The 14310-nt window shown below is 33.6% G+C and overlaps 1 protein-coding gene across 3 annotated transcripts in view; it reads left to right on the forward strand.

Annotated features, from left to right (window-relative positions):
• SNTG1 (syntrophin gamma 1) overlaps window positions 1–14310 on the forward strand; it is a 312873-nt gene that overhangs the window by 249528 nt on the left and 49035 nt on the right. For all 3 annotated transcript variants that reach the window (XM_015855564.2, XM_015855565.2, XM_032442721.1), the window contains one exon: window positions 7988–8026. In XM_015855564.2, coding sequence (XP_015711050.1) covers window positions 7988–8026 — 39 coding nt within the window. The remainder of the gene's footprint in view (window positions 1–7987; window positions 8027–14310) is intronic.

Genomic DNA, 14310 nt, shown 5'->3' on the forward strand with positions numbered 1-14310 from the left:
GTCAAATAAATGATTTAAGTACCATAATAGCAAATGACCTTTTAGTTTACTTGCAAACAGATTATTAGCTGGTGCTGTCAGACAAATTGTTTCTGAAATACTGCTTTTCTTCCTGAAAGTTCCAAGAGAATATGTGTGTGATTCCCTTAAACAGAAAAGTCCAACAAAGACTAGATGTTCTTATATATATGAATATATTTTTTGTAATCCAGTAATCTGAACCTCGGGATGGTAGTGAACTGATGGAAGATACAGTAACTATAAAGACTATGGAAAACTTCTTCAGCTTCACTACCTCTGATAATGGTATTTGTCTATGTTATTGGCAGCTAAGAAATGTATTGAAGTTTGCCTGCAGGAGTACATTTGGAACTATATGCTATGGTATAAACATTAACAATATTTTAAAAACCACAGTTTACATTTCTGCAGGGCATTAGGTTCTGTCAGGAGGGTTAATTATATCATGTTATATATAATCATATAAAATTCCCCATTTCTTCTGCTGTTCTACTCCCTACTTTTTCTTTCTTTTTTTTTTTTTTTTTTTTTTTTTGTGTGTGTGTGTGTGTGTGTGTGTGTAAAAAGACAAATTGGGAACTGTGAATGTTATCTCTGCCAAAGTGAGAAATAACGCAAATCCTGGTAAACTGTAGACTCTTAAGGGGCAAGTTCAGAAGCCTGCTGATGGATCTCAGTCTCAAGAGTGAGAACAAACCAAATTTAGCTGCAGAATTCAACAAACTTTTAATCAAGTCATATTACTTGGCAAGAGGAACTTAAAGGCATGAAGCCATGTGACTAAATAAATGAGCAACTCAAAAGGACTTTGGGGGGAAAAGGGCAGTAGGAAATTAATGAGATTCAGCAAGTGTGGTATATATAAACTGTTACAAGATAAATTCAGTTGTCGAGTAATTTTCCTTGTACCATCTACTACTAGTAGTGGGTGCAGAAACTGGAGATAGGAACCAAAGCTGTAGCTGTTTCAGTCCAAATGTTAAAGTGGGTTTTTAGAAGTTATGGTTTGCATTTCTCTCTAGGAAGAAGTCTGAGGAGAGAAGGGTGCCTCAAGTGGAGCATACATTTTACTGAAATGTCTACTTGTAGGTCTTCTTTTGGGTGAAACTGTTCCTTCCAGACAGTGATTTATTACATTGCTGCCTCATAGTAACTAAAGATTCAAACCTAATTACAGAAATGATAAAAAATTAAATGAAAATGTGGCAGTTGGAAAGATTGTGAGCTTACCAGTCTCCCTTCCCATGAGGAAGTGATAGTCTTTGGTGTGATGAAAAATTCTGTCTAGTGAGTGACCCAAACATCATAGGAAGCCTTTTGTCAACCAAGAGTTTAAATCTCAGAGATGCTGTTAAAGCCATCTAGCCAAAAGAATATTAACTGAGGCAACTCATACATGACATGCACGACCAAATTTCAGTGTGAGTATAAGCAGATCAGAAGTGACTGAGACTTTTGATGGTTGTGGACAGAGATCAGAGCTGTTGTAATGTGCTAGCCAATTCTCCTGATCATGCAGGAAAAAATGTCACATAGCAACCAAAGAGGACAATTGCATGAACTTGCAAGTAAGAGGTGAGATGGAACTGTTTGGCCTGAAGAAATGAATAATGTTTCAACTTAAATAAAAAAATAAAAATAAAAATAATAATAATTTAAAAAAAAAAAAAAAAAAGCCAAACAAAGAGAACACAGTTTCTTTTTTGTTTCTGTGATGGGTTACATGAGAAGCAGAGAATGTGAATCTCATGGAGTGCAACCAGAAAGAGTCTATTTAGGTATTAAAAAAACTTCCCATGCTCAGTGGAGCCATGCTTACTAATAGATTTACTCATAAGGCATTGAGAGTGCCATCATTACAGGGCTTTATAAACTGCTCAACAGATTGATCTGTTGATTTCAGCCGTATCTTTCTATTATTTTGTATCAGCAGCAGCATTGATTTATTCACTGTCAGTGCTTGTAACTGCATTCAGAAGTACTAAGATAAGACAGATAATGGAAAACATTTAACTTATGTTTATCCTCATTTATTTGGAATTTTGTGAAAAATGGAAGTAAATACAATATCTTATTTATTGTAATGTCTGTTACTTCATAATAAAATTGTAAGTGAAAAGTAAAATTGAAATGAGAGTTAGCCACTTTATTTAACTTCCACAAACAATCAGAAAGTGTGCAATCTGGTGTTTTAAATCAGAAGAGATATATAAGATCATTTCCTGACAGCATAACAGTCTGATTTCTGCTGGGAGAGTAATATGCTGTTGCTTATAAAAACAGTTTCACAGAATGGTTTGCCTTGGAAAAGACTTTTAAAGATCATCCATTTTTAACCCCGTACAAAGCTACCTCCCATCAGATCAGGTTGGTCAAATCTCCATCCAATCTAGCCTTGAACATCTCCAAGGATCGGGCACTCACAGCTTCTCTGGGAAACATGTTCCAGTGCCTCAACACCCTCATCATTAATTTCTTCCTTATAACTAATCTAAATCTACTCATTCAGTTTAAACTTCCATACCTTTTGCCATCGTTACATGCCCTGTAAAAATTATCTTCCCATCTTTCTCATAGGGCCCCATTAAATAGTGAAAGGCCTCCCTGAATAACATCTTCCTGAAGCCTCATCTTCTCCAGGCTGAACAACCCCAATAATAACTGAAGGAACAACTTTGGTGGACAGAGGGGCCAAGAGATGCAGTTCTGATAATCAGCTATCTAAACCCATCCCTGTTAAATGCCAGTCTCAGCACCTCAAGCTCTGTGTTACACTATATGCCATACGTATTCCTTTTAATATTTGATTTTTTTCTTCATAACTTCACTCCATTATTAGCTGACATGAATTATTGAATTTATAACAGAAATACTTTACAAATGACAAAAACAGGAACCTGGTTACTTTCTATATGTAAAGTGTCTGTTGTTTATCACCCCAATTTCACAGAAAGCACAAATATTGTCATGTGTTAAATATATACTGATCTGATATACTACATTTACTCTTGTAAACCCTGTATTAGTTTTGCAAAAAAATTATTCCAATCCCAGAAACCTTTCAGACTGGATCAATGGCATGTCTTAATCATATCTAGCACACTTACTAAATAATATTTTCTTCAACAGTATGCATATTCAAGCATTTGTCATGTCTTTCATATAGACAGCTGTACTCTCTTGATTTTATGAAGAAGTATGATCCAATGTTTTCTTCACTGTGCACTTATTTCAAGACCTAATTCTTTTCATTGCCTTAACCTGGTTCTTTAGACAAGTGTATGTATATTCAAGCTCCAAGGTGTTGGCATTTTGAGGTCATAATGAATTCAGGATGTAACAGCTTCTTATACATCTTGCCATCTACTAAACCAGTCGTTATGACCTGCTACTCATACCACATTCTGAATTTTAAATGTTATTCTGTGGTCTCTTTCAAAGTGAATATAACTAAAATATCATTTGAAGGTGCTCAACAGAAATGTATTTAACTATTCAGTAATTGTACTGCAGTGAGCAGTCAGTTTTGTGATGTAAGCGACAATTATCCAGTTGTATTTCATTATGAAAGTAATGCTTCCTGTATCTCTGTCTGGGTCATTTGTTTTAATATTTTTGTTTTGTTTTTATATTGTTTAAAATGCTTCTAATAAATTTTCAGTAGGGAGACAGACATTTCTTGCTTTCTCATGCAACCATTACAGCTTTTTCCAGCACTGGTTTTCAATTGTTAACAATATTGCTTTAACAGTACACTGTGCAAGTAGAGTTCAATGCATCACTGAACCAGTCTTGACATGGAAGTACATTAAACAAATGTGGTAATATTCATGGTTGGAATCATAGTTCACATGGCCATTTTTCCTTTGGTAGTATTCTTATATACCATAAATTGATGATATGCTTAACATACTCTAGTTTTTTAATGTGTAAGTATACTACCTAAATTTTATTATGCATCAGTGTAAGAACTCTGTTAGAAATGATAATCAGTTGATCTGTATGTTTTTGGTTTTGGGTTTGTTTGTTTCTTTGTTTGTTTGGTTGGGGGGGCATCCCTGAGTCTTTCTAATCATCCTGTGTGTGAAACAGTATCTGTCAAACATCTGTATGTATCAGCAGCTCACCAAATGTGTAAGTTTTTATTTGATTTTATTCCACTGGCTAATTCAAGGACAGTCAGTACAAGAATTTAACTAAGAAGCTTGTACAACTACAAAGTTACTTTCCAGATGAGACCTCAGGACCATCTGACTTATTTTCTTTCTCTACTTATATATAGAATTCAAGGGAACTTTCAATTTCCATATGGAAAGTTAATCCACGAGTATTTACATATTAATATTGACCCAGAATAAAAATCCATCAAGTATTGTGTCTAATGATAGCAAAAATTTAGTTATTCTACCCTTAAACTTTTTAGTCAACTGCTACTTCAGGACTTTTTTGTGTCTGCTCAAAAGGAGCTTCCTGAATAAGGCTTACTCTCTCTTAATTGCCCATTTACACTTTTGTCCTCTTGTATTAACACAGGATTATCACCAAATGGATTCATGTGTTTTTTTCCAACCTGCTCCAATTTGTAATAGTCTTGCTGCCTCTTTGCAATCACTTAACATCTTACTGGCATGCACTTTCTTGTTGCTTTAATTCATGGGAAAGTTATTGCATTTAATTAACCATTCCTGATGCAAATCAGCAGTTATGAAATGAAAGAAGGCTGCAAAGTCTAAATAATTAGGGGAAATACACATATATGGCCTGAATAAATTAAAATAATAGAAGGTAATTTTTTCATGGAAAATTTCAGATGATGTAGGAGGCCTACAAAGTTAGGTGGATTCTGTTGGTTGCAAGGAAAGGGTAGATCAAATGATATGTGAAAGTATGGAAAAATCGTATTTAATATCTGAGTCAACAAAATACTGAGCAGGAGTGGGTTTGCCCTTATTCTAGATGTTGTACTACTGTCTTAGTGGTTCCTATGTATACTGAAAGTGGTCTCTGTTCATTGTTCTACCCTGACAACAAACATCTACTGTACTATTGCTTCTTCCAGAGGTCCATTTTTGGTACCTGACACACACACTATCAATCATTGAACAGTTTTCTTGCTATCTCATTAGACCTATGAGCTCTTTATTTACACTATTATTTTTTTTTTTTCTTTCAGGAAATAAGAAAATAAGACAAAAGGAAGCATAAGACATAGAAACTTTAAAAGTGTTTTTTTGTTTGTTTGTTTGTTTTAATTTAAATTGTTGACAATTGGGAAAACCTGGAATCTGTGTCCTTAACTCAGAGTTTAGATCATACTGCCCTTAAGAGCCCTTAATGACTGAATATGCTCATTGAAAGCATATTTCCTCATTATCTCATGAGGATCCTGTGATTACACTGGAATAGCAAATTTCATTAAAATAAATGGGTAAAAAAGGTCAAACCGCCTAATAAATAGCACTTCTTAGACTGTACTTTAAGGTTCATATGGAAACCAAAAATAGTTATTGTAGTACTATTTGCTTAAAGAAAGTCTGAAATAGTAGCTCTCAGAGGAGCGAACAATTCAGTTCAGTTTCAACTGAATTTTTAAGCTTAAAACCCAGTTTTTATCAGCTACATCAGCTGCATTCCAGTAGAGGGCAACAATAATAGAACAAAAATATCATTAGTATGTGGGGGACATTCTGCTAACTTCCTGCTTCTCCGGGATGAACATAGTTAAAAAATTAATAACCAATACAAAATAAAATAACCATGTACACCTACAACCAAAGCCTCTTCATCTACCCACCCTTCTGAGGAGTGATATCATAGTATCATAGTATCATAGTATCATAGTATCATAGTATCATAGTATCATAGTATCATAGTATCATAGTATCATAGTATCATAGTATCATAGTCTCGTGCAGGTTGGAAGGGACCTTAGAGATCGAGTCCAAGCCCCGGGATTCGAGCCTCCTGTGTAGCAGAGTGGCACTTCTACCACTTGCGCCACAGGGGATTCAAACCTGGGCCTCTGGTGTTGCAACATGGCATTCCTACCACTGCGCCACCGGGGCACAATATCTCCCACATAATTTCTTTGTTTCTTCTACAGAGCAATCACAGCCATGATTTGAACGTTATCCATGTGTGTCGATACCCAATGCACAAATTAACTGAGTATGGCCATGATGAATCCTTCTCTTCATCTCACTTCATGCCATCTGTCTATTCTGTACTTTTTATGGTTGTGATTTCGTAAAACATTCAGCTATTTGAGTTTTTGAAACATACCTAGTCATATTGTCTGTATTTTTACCCTAATGAATTAAACTTCAAATTATTCTTTTAAGATAGCTTCTGCTGTAAACTCTTTTCCATTTTTTATCTCTTTTCAACATCATTTGCCTATTTAACAGTCTGAGGCAGATACTTTGTTTTTCACCCCATTTCCTCCTCCCAGATTTAGGTGATTACCACATCCCAAAGTACTTTTCCTGCAGTATTTTTAGAATTTACTTCCTAATCCACATTCCAGAGAGTCAAACATGAATAGAATTAAGCTCCTAGCACATATTTTGCTGAATATGAAATATATGCAGGCATTTCTTGTTCACCTAAATACATCTTTCATAATGCTTTCTGCACTATTTTCTTCAGAACAGAATGTTCAGTTCTTTCTGCTTTTGTCTCCTCTTGTACCCCACCTGATTTTTTTATTGCTCTAGTTAAACAGATCTTTCTAATGAATGTTCTCAGATTGCCTGCCTACAAGGCATTTATTTAAAATATGTGCATATATGTTTGCAGTTTATCATACTGGTGTCCTTTGTCAGTTCTCTGGAGAAAACAAATGTTATTTATTTGGCATTAGTTATGTAGTATTGTGTCCTGTTATTGTGCTTACAAATTTTACAATGAGATAAGGAACATTATAGAAAACTGAAGGAGCATTTCTCTTTTAGATAATATATCTCAAATAACAGGAAAAAATCACTTTTTTTTTTTTTTTTTTTTTTAATGGAGATTCTCTTCTAAAATGATTCTTACTCTAAAAAGATGTTCTACCTTATCTGAAGGAGTGTAAATGTTGCACTGCTCTGTTAGGGCTTAGTTGGCAACAGAATTGATTCCTTGATGATAATATCTTTAATTTTAATATTTGACTCATTTACCAAGAGCTACCAAAACAATTGTGAATGGTTGGCATAAAAGAGCAAAAAATTAAATATAGGAATGAAATATCTATAGTGAATGCAGATGGTAAATATTCTAAGTTTGCTCAAAAGCTTTCAGGGCTTATTTTGAAAATAAAAGAACACTATTATTCTTCTCCTAATGTTAGGAATGGGTATGTTCCATACTTAATTCTTCTACTGGACACTTTTTAGTCAGATGGCTGGCTAATAAATGTTTATTTAGAGGGAAACAGTCATCTATAGTGTAAATGCAAACTCCTCATGAATCTTCAGTCTCAGATTGGGTTAGTAATGACATTTTACAGAGTGTATTTATTATTGTTCTAAAGATAGAAATTACTTGATTATCAAATTACAGCTATGAAAACTAAATTTGTACACTTGATTCTGCACCTAGATTAGGAGCACAGAGTAAGTGAATCTTGTTTCAAATGCTCTTCTGGATCAAATTTCCATCTTCCTCTAAGGAAAAATATTTTCCTAAAGCTTGCTGAATTGGAGAATTCAGAAAATAATTCAGCATGTATTCTCCTTTCATATTTTCTGAAAAAGAATAAGCCACTAAGTGACTGCAGAAATGTCTGTTTATTCAAATGATTTTCATCATTATCCTATAGTAGATTTTCATTTCCTTTTTTTTTTTTTTTTTTTTTACTACATCCATTTGCGTGATAGAACAAGCTTGCCAGACTGGCTTTTCTTTCCAAATCCTAATGTGGTCTTTTTCTTCTACTGACTGAGATATTAATTCTTTTTTTTTTTTTCATTCATTTTTATAGATTAAAAAAATCAACAGGAATTTCCCTGTACACCAGCAGGTAAGAAAAATAAAATTTGGGGTATTTTCATTCATAATTCTAATTTTCTCTGTATTTAATTGAGTGGCAGCTGTGCATTTCTTTAGGATAAAATGTTGGTAAGTTCTCTTTAGTGAGTACCTTGCTTTTTTGTTCTTGCTTTTTTAATTAATTTTTTTTTTTTTTTTTTTTTTTTCCCTGAAGCCAGTGTGAACAATTTGGTATGTTCACATTAAGTAAGATCATGCTTAATCTTTTCAATTTAAATGAAGTTTAATGCATTTATTCAAACTCACTTTCTTCAGATTGTGTGTCATGCATTTTATTATAAAAGTGGTAAGGGAATTGCTGTGCTGAACAGTTACACATTATTAATCAAGGTTTGTCTACTACTTTTAAAATGTGAATAGTCTGTTGTCTAAATGAAAGCGTAAAAATAGATATAAATGGTTATGGGGCAGATGAGCTGGAAAATCTGGAACAAGCTACATTATCTGATTGTCTCCAAGTTCATCCTTCGATGGTATCATGTTAATGAAAGCTATAGTAGTGCCTTGAAAAGGCAGTAGAATTCCTTGAACAGAGATGTTTTCTTGCAAAATAATTTGCTAGCAGAATGGCTACTCTTCTCTAAAGCTGAATGTAGGGTGTTTGGATCCTTGAATGAAAGGGAAACATTTAGATGGCTTGCAGCTGAGAGACTGAATTTCTGTTCTGATCTTGTAGTTGCTAGAGATCAAATAAGAATGAAAAACAATCACATTTCCTCATTTTGATCAATACGTATTTTAGAAAAACATATAAACAAAGCATAAACAAAACAAAGCAAAATAAAAAAATCAGAATAAAGGTGAGTACACTTTAAAGTGATCAGAGATTCATATGGAACATAATCCCATACCACAGTAATGTCTTTGGACTTTTGTTGTGTGTCATTAATGTTATATAATATTTACGGATTTCTTTTTTAAGTAATGGAGTAGTGGGTAACAGACAAATTAAGTTCAGAGGGAGGAATAAATTGCCTCCATGTAGACAAGGAGAAATATGTGCAGCACTGAGCTGCAAACTTGACTTCATGAAGATAATATTTGAAGAATGAAAGTACTTTCGCCTCATATTTCAGTCAAGATTATATCTGAGTTACACATCTCTTGTCCAACTTCATTACTATGAAATTTTACTAAGTGTAATTCACACAGCAGGTATGGCTGTTACCAGTTTTTTTGCCTCTTTCTTCTTCAGAATGTCCACGAGTTATAATAAAATAATAACAAGTATTTGTATGCCTTGTATAAATAAAGTTAAAACAGATGAAACATAAATTAGGCACATTTTATTTGCACATGGTTTTTAATTATTTGTACTACAATTTTATAGACTTCTGTATATGTTTATCTTGCTGTCTCTTTCTGAGGTTACCAAGAAGATGTTTGCTACATTTAGCAGTCAAAGTTAATTTTATTTAAACATTTTCAGAACAGTTTCTGTAATATCATCTGCTGGCAGAGACAAATAAGTATTCCTATCTCAAAGAATGGAGAAAATGCCTATTAAATAAAAACTAGAAAAAAACAAAAAACAAAAAACAAACAAACAAAAAAAAACCCTTAACATTTCACTGTTACGATTTACTCTGGATTTGTGTCTTTGCTTTCATTAGTATCTAAAAAAAAAAAAAAAGGACAGTAAAATTATAAATAACAGTTAAAATGTTATAATGTCTCACCAGACTGTTATTAATTCAGAGTTATTCGCTGGTTTTGAACTCCTGACATATAGAGCATTTTATTTCTCTTCATTAGAATTCCAGTGGAAAGCAAAACTAACTTTCTTGGCTTGAGTAGCTTGGTATCTGCAGGAGTGGTCTACAATTAATGTGTCTCTCATCAGCATCAATCACTATCTTTGAAAAGAATTACTGTGAACCATTTCAAGGAAGTCAGCCAAAATGTCAAACTGAAAAGTGGGAGTCTGACCAGGAGATAAGGTCTCACTGTCCATCAAATATTGGAAAAGGAAAAAAATTGTTGATCCACAGTTATCTTTGAAATTTTGGGGAATTTTTATTTTAAAACAGACTTCTTTTGGGGTTTATCATCATAGATAATTTCATTTTGTTTTTAAATTGTAGATGGAGGTAGGAAATAATACCTTACTTAACTTAAACTTAGTTAATTTCTTTCCTCTGATATGCAGCAAGCATAAAAAATGTGCAGAGAAGCAACAGGCCTTTTTCTTTGATAAAGTATCATATATTTACTAGAATATTAATGATTATCTTGAATATCTTTATCATCGGGACATTTATTTTAATAAAAATGAATTTTGTCTAAGATTTTGTTTTTAACTTCTTTTATACAAGCACATAATAATCTTGAACTCCGAAACTGATCTGATTTGGATTTTACTTTCATATTATTTCTACAATATATTTTATCTAAACTAATTAGTCTAAACTATAAGCACATTATCTTTCTTACTGTACATCCTATGTATCTTCCTCAGTAGGAAAGCAGTACCAGTGAGAAAAGAAGGGAACTGATTTTCCATTTGCAGTGTGCAGTGTTATGGCAGTGTTTACAAATGCAGTAAATAGTCTCTTGCTTCTATACTACAAAGAGAAAAGCCAAGCCTGAAGGCTTAAATATAATAAAAGTATCTGCATGTAATAATTCTATTGTGTTATTTAATATGTACATGACTTTAGAAAATACCTACAATTAATATAAATGGAACTCCTGTGTTATTTTATTTCTCAAATCTTTCTCGTTGCACCAACAGAAATTTCAATATGTTATCTCTTTCAAGATCTGAGCATTCACCCATCACAGTATACAAGTATCTGTGGCTGAAGTAGGCTATTTTCTGTGGTTGCTGGAAATTCTATCTACAGTCTCAATGTAATGGTCAAACTGTCAGCACTAACTACTTAAAATTACCAGCTTCCGAGGGAAATAATTTTGTTTTAATAAAATGATCTTTCATAAAGCTGAGGTTTAAAAAATTAAACTATTTTTGTTCCATTAAACAACGAAAGCAAAAAAATTGTAGCACTTTAAGTGTAATACAAACAAGGCAGATATGCACATCTTCATGTAACCCTTAGTTTTATTTTCTCAGTGTTACCAAACAGTGTGGGCATCACCTTCAAGAGCAAAAAGCAAAACACAGTTTAATCCCATGTTTTATTTTCTAACGAAGGACAAGTATTCTAATATTAGGAATGCGTTGGTATTGGATATGCATATGATGATTTTTCCATGCATATAACATACCAAAAGAAGGAGATATCCTGCTCATCTCTCAGAGGTTTTAAAAAACAAATTCATGTTTCTTTTTCTAGTGCAGCCCTTAGCATACTCCAGTTCAGACTACTGCCACTGCTTTTCTTAGCAATGGAGATTGTTCTGCTCATTCTCACTGTGATATTAGTTCTGTTTTACTGCTTTAACAGGGACTTCATCCCAGTACGCCAAAATTCCCCCTTGCTAGGAGAGCATCCCAATGTCTCTGTAAGAAAGAAGGCAGTTCTTCCTTTCAGGAGACACCACTGCAGTCTACTTGAGTCTGTCAGCCCTGATAGAATGCTTTTTCCATGGAACAGGGGTTGGAATGTCTTGGCACAGCAGTGTATTTAAAACCTTCTACCTATGCTGTATCTCTATTACAATGAATTAAAAAACTATTACCCTCCATCTTTCATCAAGGACAAATTAATTAAAAAAAAAAAAAAAAAAAAAGGATAATGGAGAAGAAAGTCCTCAAGTTGGATGCTATTTCTCTTCTATCTACAGGAAGCATGAGTATTTTTGAAACATTTTTCTTTTCTGTGCAGAGGATAAGACATTCTTGTTAAGTAGTTTTGATAATCATTTTTAAGAGGAATCTTTCCCTCCAGAATTTTCCTACATTTATGGGAAAAAAATTGGTAGCTGTCCTGGGCAAAGTTAACAGCATATAATGAGATTCATGCAGCTTTAATACTTTATGAGATTACTTTGGAATTAATAACTTAGCCTATTTCTTACTTAGATTCCTATGTCTGTCTTTATTGATTACTGTTTCCAATTCTACAGCTGTGTTTCATTCAGTCTTAAAACAACATAGTGGCATAATTAACAGATGCCCTATTAACAGAAGGAACTGGAGTATAGCTGTGAATATCACATTCTACAGCATTCAGTTTTCACAAGTCATATTGTATTATAGGCATATCACAGAAACATAGAATGGCCTATGTTGCAAAAGACCACAAAAATCATCTAGTTTCAACCCCCTGCTACTTCAGGGTTACCAACCACTAGAACAGTCTGCCAGAGCCACATCCACCCTGGACTTGAATGCCTCCCGGGATGGGGCATCCACAGCCTCCTTGGGCAACCTGTTCTAGTGTATCACCACCCTCTGAATGAGAAACTTCCTCCTAATATCTAACCTAAGCCTCCCCTGTCTTGGTTTAAAACCATTCCTCCTTGTCCTATCACTATCCATCCTCCACCTCCTGTTTATATGCTCCCTTCAAGTATGGGAAGGCCACAATGAAATATTTACTTTGTCACTGAGATTTACAAGTACAGAGGAGTGTACCTTTTTGTTGTTGTTGTTGTTGTTTTTGGTTGTTTTGTTTTGGTTTTTTTTTGTTTTGTTTTTTGTTTTGTTTTAATGTAATTTAATAAATGCAACTACATGTGGCAATGTCATATCAACTATGTGTCACCATATATTCTGGCTTAATAGGCTGCTGTTCCGCTTGATTAAAGTAACACAGAACAGTCTCTTTTAAAATTGCTTCTAAAAGTTGTACTTAGTGAATTTGTTTACTAAAACCTAACTTAAAAAAGCTTTATAGTGCTGAATGCATACAAATGCCATGGTAGCTGGCATGACTATCACACAAGCACTGTCCTTTGCTTCAGGTATGTTGCAACTTTATTACACTTGGAAAGGGAAATGGCATTGCTTAGGTAGGCCCATAGGACACCTGTTCTAGTGGTAACATCTAGTGATAACACACTCCAAATATTTTATTTTTTTAATAACATTTGAGATGTTATTTGTATTGTATTCATATTATTAAATTGGAATAATTAAACAGGATATTTGGATGGAATGTGACATTCCCTCAAAGAAACCATGTCATTATTCTAGTAGTTTCTTAAAGATAGCATGTATGTTCACTCTCTTTGGTGTTTTAGTATTTTTATTTTTTTTATTTTTTTTTTCCTGATTTAGCATAATTTTTTTTTTTTTTTTTTTTTTTACAATACACCATTACAGTAATTACTCAGAGTCACCATTCTGCATCTCTTGATTGACAGTTACTGAACTTTCAGGTCTAGTGGTACATCTGCTATAACACCATCTGTTGTCACTGTATGGATGTGATCAGGTTTATTTTGAATGGGAATCTCTCAAATGAAACTTCTGTTGTTAAATGTTTATATACACACAGGGGGAGCTGAGTTCTTGCTGTTAAATTAAGCAGGAGAACACGATAGGGTGTAAATTATGCTCTGTTAATTCACCACATTGTATTGTCAGTCATCTGTGGCACTTGGCATGGATTATTACTCCATAGCTTAAACCTATGATTATATTGATTACTAGTGTTTTATTGGACTTTCTGTAAAATAAAGAGAATACATTTATATTCATTTATTTATATAAAACTATACTCTCTGTAGTTGACAGGAAGTAGTAACAGGACAGTTACTGTGTTGTTCTAGTTGCTAGTTATTAAAACTGTGCTTTCTTTGACCAGGAAGGAATTTTTCTTAACACTGTAGTTCTAAGTAGGTGTTGAGCTTCAGGATATAAGCAAGCTTTTAAAAGACAGTGTGTACCATTGTTAGAAAGTTTTAAATTTAGGAAACCGTCATGGTGACTTTTGAGAGAAAAGCCAAATGGCTTCCCAAAGATAGCAGATTACCTGATGAGCTGGACAATATTTATGTTTTGAGTACCTTGATGAAGTTATTGGATAGAAGTGCTGGTATCATGGGGCTATGTCACCTATAGCTCACAAGGCAATGGAATTAATTTGGATGCCTGCTGGAAATTTAGATGATAGATAACAGTGATGAGATCAAGTTCTTATTTAAATCTTAAACTATAAGTCTCAAACTGTGCATCAAATTATTTCTGCATATCCAGCAAATTCAATTTTGCCTCAAGTATAGATTTCTTCCTAATTTCTTCCTATTTCTTTTTTTTTGTTGTTTTGTTTTGTTTTGTTTTGTTTTGATTTGATTTGATTTTTCTCTGCAGTATTAATGTCACTCCCTGGAAATACTTTCCAGTAA

The sequence above is a fragment of the Coturnix japonica genome, chromosome 2 (assembly GCF_001577835.2).
Source record: "Coturnix japonica isolate 7356 chromosome 2, Coturnix japonica 2.1, whole genome shotgun sequence".
In the NCBI taxonomy this organism is placed as follows: domain Eukaryota; kingdom Metazoa; phylum Chordata; class Aves; order Galliformes; family Phasianidae; genus Coturnix; species Coturnix japonica.